This window comes from Manacus vitellinus, unplaced genomic scaffold (assembly GCF_001715985.3).
Source record: "Manacus vitellinus isolate BGI_N305 unplaced genomic scaffold, ASM171598v3 scaffold_7_pilon, whole genome shotgun sequence".
In the NCBI taxonomy this organism is placed as follows: Eukaryota; Metazoa; Chordata; class Aves; order Passeriformes; family Pipridae; genus Manacus; species Manacus vitellinus.
This window is the reverse complement of record NW_021940813.1, coordinates 27,423,102-27,442,754: the sequence shown is the minus strand read 5'-3', so window position 1 is coordinate 27,442,754 and position 19,653 is coordinate 27,423,102. Positions and strand designations below refer to the sequence as shown.

The 19,653-nt window shown below is 40.3% G+C and overlaps 1 protein-coding gene across 1 annotated transcript in view; it reads right to left on the bottom strand.

Moving 5' to 3' along the window:
* Positions 1 to 19,653, bottom strand: part of AFF3 (AF4/FMR2 family member 3) — a 384,684-nt gene that overhangs the window by 250,884 nt on the left and 114,147 nt on the right. Inside the window, exon 4 of the mRNA XM_029964773.1 lies at positions 15,749 to 16,594. Coding sequence (XP_029820633.1) covers positions 15,749 to 16,594 — 846 coding nt within the window. The remainder of the gene's footprint in view (positions 1 to 15,748; positions 16,595 to 19,653) is intronic.

Genomic DNA, 19,653 nt, shown 5'->3' with positions numbered 1-19,653 from the left:
ACAAGACAAATAAAAGAAAATTAGGCAAAAGTAAAAAGAAAAGGCTTAGCTTTGTGTGGTCTTTGGAGGATAGAGAAGATAATTGTCAACATCTTTATCATCGGGACACCAGCTATTTCTACCAGGTAAAAAGACAGGCCCAGTGACCCCAGACTGGAATATAGCATGAGGCCATTATGCATGTCCCCATTACTCGGTGGAACTACTTTCCATTTTTGTCTTTCAGTAACACACTTGGGATTGTTTAACGCCTTGTGCCTTGAATCTCAGCCAAATGATGCCAGCAGCCGGGAGTCACCAGAGCCTGGCCAACAATGCACGGCACCTGTAGCATTGCCAGCCTTTGCCGACTTGCTGTAAGCTGTGTTCAGCAAGCAACTACAATTTCCAAGTCTGACATTAGCTTGGGAACAACTGCATGCTCTGTGCAATGGGTCAATTTTATTTAGGGGGAAAAAAAAGATAAACTCACACCACAGCTCTTCCTGGTTGATCTTTCCAAAGTAAAAAAAAATCCACCAGGAAAGGGTTGTCCAAGCTCCTGAGCTGGCTGCATAGTGCTACTGCAATTCTCTCATCCCATATATGAGGACAAAACCAACTAAATGCTATCAGAGGGCTGCCAGCTCCATGCACAGAAAGTCAAAAGCAGGCTTGATTACATAGGAAGGCATCAGTTTGTTCTCACATTCACAGTATGTCATAGCAGTGGGGAGAAAATGGTAATTAGTGTGAGCTCCACATCATTTGGTTTAGCACAGCTTACTCAACGCAAATGTCTTCATTTATTTTCTCCTCCTGTAAGGCCTCTGGCTCACACTGGTGGTGCCCCTCCTGTCTTACTCTGCACAGCTGCTCTATTCCTTTCAATGGATCTCACCAATGTACCAGAGCCATTCAGACAAATTCCTTCAATGTCCTGTCCTTTTCTCAGACAGAAGTGTCCTTTCAGCTCCAAAGAGTGTCCTCCATTATCATTAAAGGAAATGCAGCGAGTCCTAACTACCTCTCGCCCCTTTGGAGCCCTTTTGCCAGTCTGCCTTCTCCAGCAAGCAGAGTACCAGACAAATGCCTCCTGTAACAGCCAGGCTGTGCTTTCAGCTTCACCTTCTCCATCCCCTCCTTCTTACCTCACTCTTCCTCCCTAGTGTGGTCTTTGCTCACCCTATTAAGACTTCCTCCTCCCAGACACCATCTATGTTTTTCCATCTGGGTACTTCTCTCAGCATTGTCCCTATCTCCTTTCTTCAGGTGCGATAGGTTAATTTACTTTCCAGGCTTCTGTTAACCTTTCCTCTGCCTTTCCAGGGCTGATAGGCTCTATCACAGGATACCTCTCGCTGTGCGCTTGTACAGCACCTTGCATAATGAATCCCGACCTCAAGCTTTTCAAAAACATTATCAGGAATTCAAGCTTCTTGTTAAACCCAACAAAAAAAATCACACCACTGTACATTTGCTGAAGAATAAGCAGGAAAGGAAGAATGCACAGACCTGACCTGTCCTCATGGCTCTTTGCACCATCCTGCAGTTTCCCTCTATTCTGTGCATTTAACCCTCAGTTGCAATAATGCACCTCAAAAGCCTACCTTAATCAAGACAGTCTAATTTTTAATCTGAGCATATCACGGTTTAATCAAAAAAATTTTGTGTGTGCCTACTACTTGTTATTTAATCTGTGAAATCCAGCCTGTAAAACCTGTTGGTGTAGAGATAAGCACTTTATTTAATATCCAATTAAATGTGGTCACCAGAGAAATCACAGCTTATGCAACTTTATCAGAAAAAGATTAATCTATTTCAGGCTTAACCCAAAATGTCATAAAAGAACTCATGAATTTAGATAGGAATCCACTTATTATCCAAAGACATTTTCCTATTGAGCAAGAACAGTCTAAATTGCTGCCTATATTTATACTTGGTTAAATCAAATTTCTGTACTCAGTAGCTGTCATTGATTTTTAGGACAATTATCAAACAAAAATGATGAACAAACTGCAGGAACATTGCAGAGTCTTTTTCAACCCCACAGTAATCATTAGAAAAAGCACAGCCTGCTCATTGATAATGCTTTAATGGCTCACAGGGTGACATCACCACATTCAAATGATAGTCACACCCAGAAGGCAGAAAATTTTTTTTGTAAGCATTACAATTTACCATTTTAAAGTTAATTGTATTTTGCTTGGTGGTTAAAAACACACAGACCATACTGAAGTTACTTTTTTCATATTATGTGATCATTCCCAAAACTATGATTTTAAATAAGGAGGCAAATAGTTGAATTTATTTCTTTAAATTAAGCAGACTTTCTTGCCTGTCTAGAAACTGATATTGTTCAGTTCATTAGCTGAATTTCCCACAGGGCCTGAAAAGGGACATTCCATTTCTATGCTGTTTGATTCGTCTAGCTGACTTATTTTTAAAAAGTGTTCTATATTGAAATTATGGAATAATAATTATTTGGTTTCATCTTTCCACATTAATTATTACCTTTAGTAAGATGTGTATTTCATAAATAGTACAAAAAACTTGTTTGCAAAAAAAAAAAAAAGTGTACAGGTGTATCAGCAGATGTAGCAGAGCTGCTGTTAGCTGCTGGGGCACAGCTATTTTGATTTTTGTCTGCCAGGTCAGCCTGCGGGCAAAGAGTTCAAGTGCAATGGCTAAAAATCAGTATTAAACAGAGATGCTTAATGGCCTACTTAAAATGAGTTCAGTGATCCAGCCTCACTCCACTGAGTGCAAAAATACCTATCTGTAGTCAGTGCATAAAACGTATCATTTAAAAAAGCTACAAGAGTGTAACTCACACCTGCTTACAGCAAATTTGCTAGACTGTATCTCCCACTCTGCTCTGTAAATTCTTTCATGGTACTCTAGAGATATGGAGTTAATTTGCTAAGTTTGGCATGAATGTCAATTTAGTACAAATTTTGCAAAAAAGGAGAGGATGATTTACATGGACACCATCTTTCTGTCACTGAATGGCAAACCTAACCTTCACGGAAGAGGCGGTGGATGTCCATTAGTCAGCCTTGCTCTGAATACACAAACATTCAGTCTAAAGAAAACAGCAGCTTTATTTTGAGAGCCAAACTCATAGACAAGAAAATGGGAGTGCTAAATGCAATCCAGTCCATTTCAAGAGAAATTAATGAGGCCTGCATTTGGGTCTATTTAAGAACAGATGAGAACCCTGCCTGGGCACCACACCTGAGAAGGCAAGAGAAGGTGGGGACTGCTTATTATACTGGTACTTTGCCAACTCCACAGGCCCCTAGATGATGGCAGCAGCTCCCAGAGTCAAGACGTCTGTCCCAGATCTTGTCTGGCCACAGAACCTGCAGGGAGCCACCAGCCCTCCCTGCCCAAGCTCACTCAGCTACAAAGGCTTCGCTCAGCAGAGCTCTGCCAGGAAGTGGCAGCAGAAGGATTTGCTTCTCTGTGGACCTTCAAAGATTTGTGGCAGGTACTTTCTAGTTGAACTTCCTCTGTGTCAGCTCTTCATCCCGTGCTCTTTATATAGCAGCAATTAGCATATCTGAGAAATCCCCATTTGGCATGTTTTATGGTCTCTTCTCTGTATTGAGATAGTTCTGTAAGTTATGAGCAGAGATATGCCATAATTCCTAATGTACGACTGTCAGGAAATCACTCACATAGATTTATTCACTGAACAGTTGGTGAAGAAACTGATTCTGAACAGGGAGCTAGAAACTTTAATTACGAGAGAGAAAAAAATTACTCAAACACCTCAGACTGGTCAAGAAGCTCCTCTGATGCTCTAAAGATATGTCCTGAATTTAATAGATTAATGCAGCATAGTGTTTCTGAATTCAAATGCCAACTACTGGCACCAATTGTTATTCTGTATTACTATTGTTAACTTTCTTCAAAGTAATAATGATTTCAAAAAACAACCACAAGCATGACAGCTGCACTTCTGGAACAAAACAAAGGAAGACTGAAGAAAAAAGACCATCTTCCCTCAAGCAATATCGTCTTGACCAAAGGAAGTTCGTACAATGTAGAAAAACAATATTCCTCCCTGTCAAACCCTGGTCTTGCTACCACTTAATGCAATGGCAAAACCCCTATTAATTTCTAGTGGAGGATGTGCAGTGAATAACTCAGATGCAAGTGGTAAAACGTAAGTGACATAATCACTCAGAAACTGTCTCTGTCTGAAAGCGATCTAAATGATAGGAAGAAATACAGTGAAAAACATTAATTCAGAATTTACTAAGAAGCCTTTACTTATGCTTCTGTGTTAACTTCCATTTCCAGCACAAAGCTATGACAGAGTTTCATGAGCCACTCTGCAATGTGGCAAGTTGTAGCACAAACATCGGAACAAAGAACTGGGGGTTCGGTCTCTGCAGTTTTGAACTCTGCTTTTACATCAATTCACCCGGGCTGTTCTTGCTCTGGGCCTGTGGCCAGCCACAAGTTTGTCCAGCCTTGGTCTGGGGATGGAATAAGGCGTACAATCCGGGTGTGTCATTCCGTCCTCTACCCCAGCCTACCACATTATTTTCCATCTGATCCCTCAACCTATATCAGCAAATGGGGCCAAAAGAAGTTGGCCTGTTCTGCCAGCAGCAACATCACAGAAAGTGACCCCATCCACCTTCACCCCAGCTAATCCCTCTGTAACCAGATTTAAAATATTCTTTTCACAGATGTCATTAATGCTTATGAAGAGCTTTGAAATTCCTGAATGCAATAAATTACAGTAGTAGAAAATAAAAATAATTTTTATTTATTGATGAGAATGCAACTGGGTGTTATCAGGAGCACTAATCCCTTTGGGGAGGTAGGGGGGAGAGAGGAAGGACTTGCTGTGTTTCAGAAAATGTCAGTTCTGTGTAGAGGCTGTTCACAGACTTTTAGCACACCCTGTGTGAGTGTGACGTTTCACCTCTTCCACCTCCCACTGAAGCTACATCTACACACAAGCCCAGATTTGTGCCTATTGTGATACTGCTTATGGGGTAAAGAAGGGTAATGCGCTTTCCTCCTGAGACAGTGATTTACACATGTGAAGGTGGTGATGCCCATTGTCTAAATTTTTCTTCTCATGGGAGAGGATAAGCTTCTTTAGAAACAACCACTGTCATGCAGTTTGATTCTTTTTTCAGGGATGTACTCTGCATGTAGGGCCATTCCTACTTGGGAGCAGGAACAGCATGGGAAGGATGGGTGTTTCCTAAGGCTTCCTCATGGGAACAAACACACTACAGAAAAACAATAAAGTTTTGGTTCCTGCTTAGCCATCTCTAAGCTACTGAAAGATCTTTCATGCAGACTTTACCATAAATTACGACTGCTACTCATGGTATTTTTCAAACTGTCTCACATTGCACTTGGTCGTCCTATGAGGACAAACATTTAGACCGTGACTAACTCCTTTTTGGTGGGTTTCCCAAATGAATAATTTCATTCTTTCCTCTTCTGACTCCCACATAGTTTTGTTCTCAGACTCCTCCACAGTTATGAAGCTCAGTTCATTGTTATGTCCTCTCTATTTATGTATTTTTAACTTTTCCTGCAGGCTAAACATTGACAATTTGGTGCAAGGAAGACTATTCATTTTCTGCTAATGGTATTTTTTCCAACTGTCACATTGCACTTGGTCCCCCATCCCATGCCTTTTTTCTAGACAGCATACTTCTGTTCTGGACTACTACTTCCATGAAATCAGAAATTACCCAGCTAATATGTTTTACTGTATCGGATGTCTCTGATAATATGTTTTCTTTTATCAGATGTCCCTAGGATTGTAATTAAAATTGGAAAAGGCCTCTTGGAAAATATTGCAGAACTGCCAAATCATGGCCATTTTATATACGTTATATTAATACTGGGTTTGATTGCATTTTTAATCAATAATCTCACAGATGTCTTCCCCTTTTCTACTTCAGGTCTCAAAGCTGCAGCAGTCACATAAAGTTGTACCTGCCTCTGTATCTGACCGCAGTTGTGCAACTAGTTTTAAATAAATGCAAAATTAGATTAGCATTATGCTGCTGGTATTTGAATACTAATAATGTCTAGCATGTGCAAGAAAAAAAATCACCCACAACATCTCATTTCAAAATAGTTGCAAAGAGAGAGAGTGTCTTCCATCCCATCTCTCCTTAAACATCTGTTAGCCATAAGAGTTAAAAAGAAATACTCTTGATTTTCCTTTCTTTCTAGCTATACAAGCTTAGCCTACAGCCACTTGCAGTAAATGCAGAGGAATACAAATAGCAATTTTTGGTTTGGGGGGAAAATGCTGGTTCTCAGTACTCCTGACCGTGCTGCTCACTGGCTTGAATGATTTTTGTGTATTTATCTTCTTAATAAAACATGGTGTAAAGCCACTTCATACTGAGCCTCCACCGCTCAGAGAAACATGCTGGTGGGGAAGGAAGAAAGTGGACATGTATGAGTGAATTTGGGAAAGGAAATGCTTAACCTAAATTGTGTAAGAAACAACCTCAGCCTTTCTGGCATGCTGGTTTTGACACATGAAGTAAAAAAGGTACCATATTTCAGAACATGCGACTGTTATATATAAAATACAATTAAAGACATTTGGAACTAAATGAATATGTAATGTACACATTTCTTTACAGATGCATTTTTCTCCAGACAGTCCGGTGCCTGCTTTAATTTGGAAGCTATCCATTTTCATATAAAGTTAACCAAGAGTGACAGGAAATCAGACGCCTACGTTATTTATCTTTTCTGAACTTAAAAAAAAAAAAGCCTTCTGTTAATTACTTTTCTAGGAAGCTATTTTGTGATACCACAGGGATAGCTCTTCAGATAGATTCAGAAGTGCTACAGAAATGACAACTTTACGACACATAGTGTGAATAAAGTATGTTACATGCAGATATTTAAGGGTATATTTGTCTTCATTTACTGTTAAGTGAATATGTGACCAAAAATAAAGATTTTAACTGCTTCTGGCCTGGCTGGATGCATTTACAACAATTACTGGAGATCTGACCTCTTTGACCTTATACATCAAGTGGCACATATACATTATTTATTTAGCTGGAATTTAACAGTGATCTGTGAAGCTCGCTTTATTTTCCTTTGGTTCTCTTGCTCATCAGTCACACCTGACTCGAGTGAGTATGTTCAGTGGTGACAATTTCATGTCATTCTGATTCATGAAGACTGGGAAACTACAGAACAATGCAGTTAAATAATTTTCATTGTTGCTTTTTTTTAAAAATATTCTAAACTACCTCGCAGATTTCTGTGAAGACAAAGAGTAGACAGAAATGCCCTACCTTGCTATAATTAGTGGAAAGGAGAATGTGAGTTGGCATTAATATAACTGCCCTGCAGGAGCAACAAGGGCTTGGACTCCACACCTGACTGCACACTTGATACAATGCTCCAGTGCTGTGCAGTGTGAGGTCTGGGAAACAGAGTGCATCTAAGTATTTCTCCAGTAATCTGAAGTCCACAGCAAGGCCACCCTGTCTCTCTCTCTGTACCCTAACCCTTTCTAAGTGCTCTTCTGTTCAAGGAGCCATGAAGCAGATGGGGAGAAGATGCTCAGCCGCAACCTTCCACTGAGGACAGCTTCTCGTGTTGGCTGCAGTACCATGCCGCAGCATGCAGCTCCTGCAGCCGTGTCCAGAAAGGACTGCTTTCTCCAACTGCTGAACACCCTTACAGGCCTGGGAGCAATCCATGCTAATGAGGGCAAAGGTGGAAAAGTGATAACAGTATCTTCTCAGGTACATTTCACAAACGATGTCTATTAGACTGCTTTGTTTCTGGTTGGGAGGATTTTTATTACATGCAGTTATCATCATAAGGACTACAACGGATTAAAAAAAAATCAGACAAAATGTGCCATTAAAATCTGGTTTTTTTAATTCCAGAAATCTTATTTCCTTCATCAATAACTTTAGTGCTTACTACAAGGAACTAAAAAAGCAATTATACATGGTTGTGGACATTTTTATGCATTCACTCTTGTATCAGCTCCAGAGCTGATTCATAAACCAAACTATCCACTCTGGGGGGTTAAAACAAAAAGGCATGATGAATAAATGTTTCTCACAATGAATCATATTCATACATCAATCAAGCTATCCTTGCCCCAAAAGTGGTTGCTTTTCAACTTTTGAAAAGATGGAAAGGTCAGTTTTATCAAAGGGAGTATCCGACTTATGAAAGATCCCAATGAACTGAATTGAAATATTTTTTTCCATAATTAGAAAGCAGTAACCTCAGAGAAAACTTGCAAAACAGCAGGTGCAAAGATTAAGGAATTCTCTTGACAATCGTAAGTTTACATTCTATTTCAAGATATTTTTCTTTGATCATAGTCATCCTACCAATGAAAAACAAATAGGAACAAGAGATTCACCATAATCAGTCCATACAGAAAAGTTTAGAGGTTATGATTCTAATAAATTCTTTATTTTGAAAAACCTATGGATAAGTTTAGCTAGTGTTTTCCAAGAAAAAAATATACTGACAATTAATTCAAAAGAGAAACTTGTTTCACTGAGGGTAGAAACAGTATGGAGCTCTAAAAGTAAAGGCATCTAAACAGGATTTTCCCTCTACAAGAGCTGCCATGGAAGAATAACCAGAGAGATTAGGCCCACTGTGTTCACTGGAGCTGCCTGCACACAGAGTTGTTGTGTGCCTCAGTGACTGCAGAATGCGAGAAAGGCAAAGGCTTGAGTCACAACTTGAAAACTATACCAAAAAAACATTCCTTCACATTGTGGTCTCCACTGTGTTCGTTAAGAGCGTTTCCAACACTACTCTATTTAATACACTCTTTCTTTGCAGTTCTACTCTGTTGAATTCTCCTACATAAAAACAGGCAGTAATGCACAGCCCTCCCACAGACACACTCGAAGGTCCTGAATAACTCACAACTAGCAGGGATCTTTGCACCACACTGCTCTTGTTATGCAGTTCTTCCTGTTTAACATGGAAAAACATCCTTTATTTGTGGGGAAGGTCAGTGCTACCATTACAGGGATGAATTGATCTGTGTCTTCTTGTAAACGCAGCTTGCTAACTCGTTCCCATGAACATCTGGGAAAGAAAACATCTACAACTGGCTCATACTTACAAGTACTCGAGTGCTGTGATTGCTAACTGGCTTCTCAAGCACTGCAAGTTCTTCAACGAAGTCGATAAATGGTAGAGGAGTATCAACACACTTAATTCTGAGCTTATGTCTCCAGCCTCTTTGGGCACATCCTGAAACGCTGCCGGAAGAAGTCTGGACCGTTTTGCTAATGCATTCAATCTCTCCCTCCCTTTTGGTCTAAAAGCATCTTCAATTACTTTTATTTTCATTTCTGCCTTTCTGGGACCGAAATGAACAGCCTGGGAAGTAGAAAAGAAAAACCTGGATTCAGCTCTTATTCCTGCAACAGTTCAACAGGATCTGTTGGAGCCAGAGGGATGTGGCATTGGGCCTCTGAGGAAAAGCATTTAGTTCTCCTCTAAACCCTTTTCCTTCCTCCTGAGACACTGTTGCACCTCTACTGACCCATAGATCCAGGTATGTGGTAATTCCAGAGGAAGCATGCACTGATAATGAGTATCTTCCCTCTTTAGTTTACTCTGGACCTTCTGTTAGCAAGTAAGATATAGCAGCACTTGTTTTTTTCACACATGAACTTCCACTTTAAATTTTAAACTGGGATGGAACTGCTTATTATATGTGCTATGCACCAAAGCTCTTCTTAAAAGAGACTGATTTTGAAAAAATTACCAACATTAAGGCCAAATGTTGAAGACCTTTTTCAGATGGAGGAAAAAGTTGTAGGGTGTCTTTGCTTTCCATTAATATGTGGGGACAGAGCTGAGAGGTAAAAAAAAGATTGCAGATTTAAAGGACACTTGCTAGCGCGTGTGCCAGATACTGATAGCTATATATAGCCCCTTGAAGGAGAATGACTGCAGAGAGTATCTTATCCAGGCAAATAGGAATTTGCCTGAGTAAGATCAGGGTAAAAATGAAAAGAAAAAAACAAACTCAACATTTAATCTATTGTGCATTTCTGCTGCAGAAGAAGTTGTGTAAGTACTCCGTGAAGTGAAATAAGAACACGTCCTCACGATGACCTTATCTACATTTCACATAAATGTGCTCCCAAATTTAACAAAACCAAATCTTTCTTTTTTACCATTAGACTGATAGTCATTCCTGAATACAACCTCTATTTCCTTGTTCCATAACCCTTAAGAGAAGTAAGTAAAGGACAATAGGTAAGGCTTCTTCAATGTAATAAAAAAGCAGCATGCAGCCTCTAAAATGAAATTTGAAAACAGAACTCAAATATAAAGAACATGATTTACCATTCTAGGTTTTTCTTACTGTTTCACTCAAGAACATTTTAGAAAAAAGAGGCACTTGATTTCTCTGCCTTTTTTCCTCTATACCCTCGTATCAAATTTCTCTTCCCTTTTATCCAATACAGTGGGTACCTAAGCAATGCAATTTATAAGTAGTTTAAAATGTGAAATAGCAGTACTTGAGATGATGAGCTATCATTTCTACCGAGCAGTATCATAATTTTGGAAGGACCAGGAGGTTGGGTATGGATTCTAATTAACACTGATGTACCTTGGTCCTAAAGATTAAATTCCCAAATGAGTAACTGCTACCTTTCTACACACGTCTATCCAAATTATTCTCATTACAACAATTAAAAAAATTTATAAGCTTCAGCCTGTGTCAAGGTATTGAAGGCTTTCCAAAACTGATTAAAAATATTATATGAGGTATCGAACTGCATTAAAAATCAACCTTTTTCATGTATTGAAAAGTAATGGTCTATAATTTGTATTCAACTGATTTTATTGCCAGTGAATAATAACTGTACTGCAGCCAACTCTGTGCCCTGTTTCTCTGAAAACCTCATGGGATATACAGAAGAGGAGTTTGTATCCTGCTGAAGACACACACACTTTGTATGATACTTCTTATTCTCCAGTTCTTACAGGGAGGCTTAACTTGGTTTCATTATGTATTTATTTTTCCATTGAAGGTTCCTTCAAACTGGTAAACACAAATGAAAGTGCACAGGTATCACAGAATCATAGAATGGTTTGGTTTGGAAGGGACCTTAAAGATCATCTAGAATCATGCCCCTTGCCATGGGTAGGGACTCCTTCCACTAGACCAGGCTGCTCAACCTGGCCTTGAACAATTCCAGGGATGGGGCATCCACGGTTTCTCTGGGCGACCTGTTCAAGTGCCTCGCCACTCTCACAGTGAAGAATTACTTTCTTATATCTAATCTAATCCCACCCTCTTTCAGCTTAAAGTCATTACCCCTTGTCCTATCACTACGTGCCCTTGTACAAAGTCTCTCCAGCTGTCTTGCCCTTTAGGCACTGGAAGATGCTAAAAGGTGTCCCCAGATCCTTCTCTTCTCCAGGTTGAACAGCCTCAACTCTCTCAGCAGAGTATAGAGGCAGTATTAGATATACTGATAGATTCTGGAAAGTACTATAAACTAAACATATGTGCACGGAAACAGAGGACTCAACTTGGATGCATTAGTAAGTGGATTTGTAAACCAGAAGATTTACAACAATATATTCTTATTCCCTCATTTTCTCTGTGGATCTTGAAATTGCCCAAAGTCACATGATGTTCAAATTAAAACTGAAACATCACACAGAAGTGCTCATCACTTCATGTGCCCCTACTCTGCAAGAGTTTGGGAAATGGTCACTTCTTTCCATTCACTTCTCTACTTGATCAGGCTCAATAGCTTCTCCCCTGCCCCTTGCCCCCTCCAATTTTTCCTCCTTTTAATCTGCTTCCCCTCTTTTCAACTTTTCTTCTTACAGCCTTCTGCAGCTTAGTTTTCAGTTCAGTTAGGCAGCTGCAGAACTTTTCTAGGTTAAGTTGAAAACCATAGGCTTTGGACCATGGTATCACTATGAACACATTTTAAGAGCTGAAAGTGAAAAAAAAAAACTGTGTAATGACAAAATTAGACACGCAGACAGAAAGTAAAGGTTTTATTATAAAAGTGGCCCAGAGGGTGGTGATCAGTAGTGCAAACTCCTGCTGGAGCCCAGTCCCCACAGCCAATACCAGGGCCAATACTGTTTAACACCTTCAGTAATTACATGTATGATGGAGCAGAGTGTACCCTCAGCATGTCTGGAGATGGTACAAAACTGGGAAGAGTGACTGATAGGACCTTCTGGTGAAGGTTGTGCTGCCTTCCAGAGGGACACTGGCAGGCTGAAGAAATGGGTTGACATCAACTTCAAGAAGTTCAACAAGGGAAAACATAAGTTCCTGAATAGGGGAGGAATAACCCCAGCACCAGTACAGGCCAGGGGCTGACTGGCTGGACATGAACTCTTCAGCAAAGGACCTGGGGGTTCTGGTGGACAACAAGGTGACCAGGAGCCAGAAACACCTCACAGTGCTGCCTACACTAACCCCTAGAGCACACTAACTGCCCTACCTAGCCCATTGCAGCCACTCACTCTTTATTTTAGCAGACAAAAAGCTTCATTTCACCATCGGCATTCCAGATACCCTACCCCCAAGCTCCCTGCCCCTGTCCTTCTTCCTATATTCTCCTGGCTGATCTTAGGCAGCTTTCTGCCACTCTCATTTCTGTCTCCATGTAGCTTCCAGGCGCTGCTGCAGCCTACTTGTCAGCCTGCTTTCCCTCATGATCATCCTATATGGCATTGCTACTCTTTCCACAGCCACTACGGATACAAGGTCTTTCCTGGTCAACACCTTAGCCTCACCCTGAAAAACAGAAGCCTCATCTTGCCTGCAAATATTCACAGGATCATGACAGCTTTTGTGCTGAAAGCAGCTTAAAACTTCTCTCCCTAATAGAGGATGGTGAACATTTGAAGAAAATTTATGAGTTTAAAAGCAGAAATTTAAGAGGATGATGGATAAAGCAACACCAACTGAAAAAACTTTCAGTTTTGGTCAATGTATGAGTCAGCAGTGCCCCAGCAGCCAGGAGGGTCAGTCATGTCCTGGGGAGCATCAGGCAAAGCTGGTTGAGGGAAGTGATTGCCCTGCTCTGCTCTGCACTGGTGCAGCCTCATCTTGAATATTGTGGCAGTTTTAGGTGCCACAATATAAGAAAGACATTAATCTATTAGAGAGTGTCCGAAGGAGGGCAGTGAAGATGGTGAAGGGTCTTGAGGGGAAGCCGTATGAGGAGCAGCTGAAGTCACTTGGTCTGTTCATCCTGGAGAAGAGGAGACTGAGGGGAGACTTCATTGCAGTCTACAACTTTCTTGTGAGGGGAAGAGAGGGGGCAGACACTGATCTCTTCTCTGTGGTGGCCGGTGACAGGACCCAAGGGGAATGGCCTGAAGTTGTGTCAGGGAAGGTTTTGGTTGGATATTAGAAAGAGGGTGTCTGCTGGAACAGGCTCCCCAGGGAAGTGGTCACAGCACTAGAGTTCAAGAAGTGTTTGGATGATACTCTCGGGCACATGGTGTGATTCTTGGGGATGGTTCTGTGCAGGGCTAAGAGTTGGACTCGATGATCCTTTTGGGTCCCCTCCAACCCGGCATATTCTGTGATATTCTGTGAACATTTCTCCCTGTAGCAATACCAGTGGGTTACCAATTTCAACTTGTGCCACTTGGGATTGAAAAAGGTAGAACAAAGTAAACATCAGGGTAAAGGAAAAAAGCTGGCCAGTTTTATCACCAGGACTCTCAGCTCTCTTGACATTGTCTTGCATTGATCTTGCAGATCTAAATATTGTCTTTCATTAGCTCCAGTTTCAAACTCCAACACCTATAGTACCTACTATTTGTCTTCTTAGTAATTTGTCCATAATTTTTCATAATATTTATTTTTAACCTACTATACAATGGCTTTTGTCCACCTCCTTCAAATTCTGTTAAATGTTTATTTTATGTTATCAAATACTGTTTTATTAATACTGCATCATATAAAATCTGTGAGAAGTTGGCGATACTTTAGTGGTTACTCTGCAGTCCACTCTCTCCTACCATAATCTACATTGCCATCAGTATCTAAACAAGTTTAAAGCTATCTCAAATATGTCTACATGTCTAGAAACTGCAGTATAAACTTACTGTTATGCATCAGCATGGATTACATACAACAAATGAAATCTTTCTTTCCTGAGGTAGGTGAATTTGAATGCAAATGGTAAATCCTGAATTTCAGACAAAAAAATGATTGCCTATCAAAACTACTTTCCAAACTAGTCCTTAGAGCATTGCATACATGTAAAGGGGGAAAATGCAAAAGAGCCAGATATTTGCCACAGGCATCCTTAATTCTAACAATATTTCCCACTTGCACATAGAAACACAAGCCTGAAAGATGCAATAATAGCTAAATGGATATTAGTATCTGCAATTACCTGATCTATCTGCACAATTACAGCAGTTTGTGAATGTAAATTTGTGTATGAAATCTGGCTTAAGAGGCTAAACAACCCCTTTTTCCGGAACAACATATCACCTATGTGCTGTTTGGAACTGATGGAATTTTCACTTATAGAAAAACCACAGAAGTAATTGCTTCCAGAGAGATTTCTCTCCCAAACCAAACCGAAGGGGGAATACAAGAGTCAACTCCATTTCTGAAAAATGGGCATTAAGAGGCCAGAGAACTCTTTCAAAAATTAGATTTCCCTCTCCTTTAACAATGCCAGAAACAAAATTTCAAGACTAAAAACATATCAAGACACACCATAGCTGTCAAGTAAGAGTAAACAATCACTGTGTCTTCTCTGAGAAAGTCACAGAGATTCAGTCAAATAGTCTTTTAGTCCTATAAATACTATGAATTTTTAAAGTCATGGGAGTGCTACCAATTTGCATAAGAGGATGATGAGACCATCTTTGAAATGGCATACAGGCCTCTGAATACACCCCTGGAAAAAAAAAAATCACCCTTTATTCTGCCAAAATCGATCATTTCCTCCCCATCCAAAAAGACCAAACAGAAAATCACAGTCAAAGTGATAAAGCAAAATGTCCTACTGGCATAAAATGAATGTAAAATAAATGAATGTAAAGCAGAAATCTTTCATATTTACTGCTGGTAACAGAAATGTTGTCTAGAAGCTTCTTCAGACACTTTCTCATACTTGTAGCATGGGTCAACCCACTACACCGGGTTTCTACAGATGGCAATTCCTTAAGAAGCAAACCTCAGTCTTCTCACAGATTGGAATGAAACATAAACTATGAACTAAAAGGAGAGTTTCCTTGCTGTATTCTCATCTACTCCACAAATTTCATAATGTTTTTCACAAATTTCATATTATATAAGTAATTTTTTTAGATTGTGAAACTACTTTGACATCAAGGGTAGCAGAACTACTCCTAATCACATGCACTTCATTTCATCTTTGCCACAGAGAAATAAGTCAATGAACAGTAAGAAGCAATATACCTGCCTAGAAAAAGAAAATCCAGATTTCATATGTGGACACTCAGAAAAAAATCAGTGAAATAACATATACTACTAGAAAATGTGCCTTTGTAGAAGTGTTATGGTCCTGATGACAGCAAGATCCTGATGACACTGTTGAGATATATTTAAATTACTGTGAGACTTCTACTTGCAATTTACTATGTCAATTTTACCAAAAAATTTCAACATGCAAACTAATATGTTAAAAATGTGTAAAAGAAACAGGTGCAATAAGGCATCATCCATCCATCTACAAGGGTATGTCATAAGAAGTATAAAAACACTTACTTCTTCTTGCTTAGGAATGTTGAACTTGGCTATCTTTGACTTGGGCCTGGCCGAATCAGGCTTGTTGGAAGGCACTCCCCTATATGATTTGGTCGTCTCTGCTGGTAACTTCAGCTTTGGAGACTCATCAGGAGCCTGGTCTTGACCATCCATTGGCCTTACATAAGCCGTTGGTTTCTGCTGACCGAGACTGGGCTTTGAAGCAAGAGAGGGTGGGAAGTTTTGGACGCAGTGCCCACCACCATGCTTTGCTGGCCTCTCTTGTGCTTGAGTTCCTCCTTCTGAGCTACAACTGAGCTTTGCTGGCTGCTGCACTCTACTGATGTTATCTCCTAACGTGGCCCTCAGTGAGCTTTGCTGGGCAGTATTGGAGGAGGAGGAAGAGGAGGAGGAGGAGGAGGAGGAGGAGGAGGAAGTGGAGGAAGAGGAGGTGGGACTTGATGCATAGCGTTTTAGTTTCTCCAGATTGGATTTTTGGTTCGCCAACTTGAAGTCACCCTTGTGTGACTCCAGCGACCGGTGTCCATGTTTGCTCACTCTCTGCTGGCCATCTGAAGCGGCATTACGCCCAGTCTTCTGCCAGCCCATCGTGGTACTTTTGCTCTGCTGGGCAGCTAGGGATGATGGTTTGGAAGAAGTAGTGCTCAAAATGGGAGGAGGAGGTGGCAGTCTTGAGTCTGCAATAAAATGGTCATCAGGCTTGGGGAGAGACGTCTGAGGAACCCCAGGTTTTGGAACCCCAACGAGATGGCTCTGGTTTGATCGGTCAGTTAACAAGTCTTTCATTTCATCATAGTTGCCCAACGTATTCTGGATGCGATTGGAAAGCTCATCCCCCTTGTTAGTCTGCAAAACAAAAATTGAGTGTTCTGCAACAGTCAATGTAAGAAAACAAAGTTCCCTGCATGATTCTGCTGAAATCCTTACTGAAGTAGCACTGCCTTATTCAGCAGTAGCGTTGAGGGATGAAATCGAAAATCCTTATTGTCTCTGAAGACACTTGTCAACATCTTAAATCTACCCTGAACTGGAAAAGCTATAAAGGGCCTTAGAGTATATAAAAAAAGAAATCTATCACTGATATCATGCCGTACTTAAAGTATATTACCTGGAAACTGGAAAATTTATTATTGCAACTACACAGAATGGTTTGGATTAAATCTGACCATGATAAAACTTTTCCTATAGCTCAACGCAAGCTCTCCTTCAGCCATGAATGAAAACACTGCATTCCCAATTTCCTTCTCTGCCTGCCTAAGTTTTCATAACCATCTGGGAAGCCACACAATGTCCCATGCAAGCACTGAACAAATTCATCAATCTAAGCCAGCCAACTGCTATAAGGTGACTTGAAAACAGTTTGTGGGAAATGAGAAAAGTACAGATGATTATGTCCCTTCTTTGAAAATGCTCTGACAGGATGCTCATTCCAGGGCACTCTCTTCTTTTAAAGAAGAAGTAAACAGAACGCCCACCAAGTTTTTCACATTGCTCAGTGTTTGCTGTGAGTAGCAAAGGGAACACAGACACTCTTCCTACCCTTTAAGATTAATTATTGTCTTAAAAATAACCCATTTACTTCCTGACTGAAAAGGCAGAAGCTTCACAAAGAAATAAAACAAGTAAATAAAACATACTGGAAAAGATTGAAGACTCCTGCTTTAAAAAGCCACTGTAAGCAAAAGAGTGTATCATTAGCATTTATGCAGTAGGGATTTTTCTGAACCCTCCAAGATTCAGGCGTGTGATGTCCTTTACTTTACATTTTCAGAGGAAGACAGTAATGAGGTAGTGCAATTCTCCTTTCTCTCTTCTAGACATAGAGTCTGAATGGGAAAACTCCTAGTGGTTTCAGAAGGCCAAGCTTTCATCTTGAGACTCTCTGTTTTAGAGGAAAACAAAAAGAAGGAGAAAGAAGGGAGAAAAAGGGACTGGAGAAGATCCCCCTAAAGTTATGTTAAAAAATACGAAAGATGTAGCGACCACATCAGTTACTCTAGAAAACTGGAATATGTAAGGGAAGGTATGTAAGGCTAACACCCAGTTTGGAACAATGCTTTTTTAAGGTCTCCTAGTAGGAAAGATAAACCCAAGCAAAAACACCCCGTAAATGAGTGTTGTGATTGCCAAATGCAAATTTTCAGAGGACTACAGTGGAAGTATTCTTAAGTCAAACAGTAGAAGCAGTCCTGTTTTGCTTGAAACTTTTGCCCTCAAATTTCAAGGACACTACCTTGTAACTATGTAAAATATATCCCAGCTAGCTTTCTGATATATATTTGTTACTGTGCTAATAGACCTGAATATGTATCAAAAATATATATTGAAGGAGAGTGGGAAGGGAAAAACTCAAAAGTGTTGCATCCAAAACTTTGCTTTTCAAACTTGGAATAAGATGGCTCAACCACTACAGCCTGATCTTCCCTCTGCACATACAGCTGTTACTATCATAAAGACAACAACCTACTATGGAGAGAACTATGAAGCATTAATTCACAGACAGCAAGTGATTTAAAAAAGGGTGTTCCTTACTTCACAGGAATCACATCAATATCCTAAAGAAGAGGAAACTATTAATGGGGCTTCAAAAGTAGGAAGCATCACATACATCTGAAAAGAAAGAAGGTTGGAGATAATGTCTCCTGGAGTCAATAAAATAACTTCTACATTTGGGCATCTCCTTGGCCAGCAGAATTGTTTTCCAGAAGACACAGGGAATTTTCCTTTTTCCCAGGGGGTCTCTTCTATGTTTCCTGTGGATTCTCCACACTGTGCAGATTCCTTGTAGAGAAACATTTTTCCAGCTTCCCTCTATGGAGGGAGATCTGTCCTTGGGCCTGCACTCAGTCTGATTCAGTCAGTGTGTGTATGAGGTTTGTTTCCCTGCCAGAGCATGGCAACAAGGACCACCAAATGGGATGGGGCCCCTGGCACCCACAAGTCTCCTACAGCATGCGTAGCTCATGAGGGCAGTTCTCCAGCCCGATGCTGCTAGCTCCATGAGCATAAAAGAATTTGCGTGCAAGTTTTGCCCCTGAAAAATCCAATTTCCCTAAAAGAAGGGTTTTTTTTTTCTAATGGCTGCTATTTGGATGGGAAGGAAATAAAAGCCTCATTGCAGATTATCTGTAGACTATCACTAGCTCAGAAAAGTCATCAGGTTGCCTTTTATATGGATGTGATGTGAAGGTCACACATAGACATCTTGTATTGAGAGATCTCAGATAACCACAAGAATAATTGCAGCAAACTGGTATCACAGCATGTGTTGACAACTGGTCTGTGCTGTTTATTCCTTCAGGACACACTGGGAATAATGTGAGGTGAGATTTTGTTTGTAGCTGATCTCACAAAGAAGAATTCACCTAAATCCTCTTGGGAACATGATGGGATCTGAGGTAACCTGCTACGAGCTTTAGTTTGTCCTACTATTTGCTCTGAAACGTTGATGGCCTTATTTAAGCATTCACATAAGGAAAAGATGGTCACAAAATGAGTAACTAGGAAAAGCATTTTGTCCAAACATGTCTAACTTAGAGTGCTCTGATATTCTTCTGCAATGCAAGATGAATCCATGCATTTGAAGATGGCAACATCCAGCACTTCTAAAAATAAACTTGATGGCTGCCCAGAAGGCCATCAGAATTTTTTTCCTCATTAAAAATACTTACATGGTTAATGGGGCAAGATATTCTGTCCGGAAAATATCCAGAACTAATTTTCTATTTTTCACATCCCCCTCTAAAAGAGATTTTAAGTAAATGATACTGGATTTCCTGTAATCCTTCATAAAGGGTTGCTATGGATACTTTGAACAGGATAAGGGGCAACCCAAAGAGTCAGGATTTTTGAGAAAATTCGATGTTACAGTAGTAGTGATACATGTCAAGGTGAGAGAGGACATA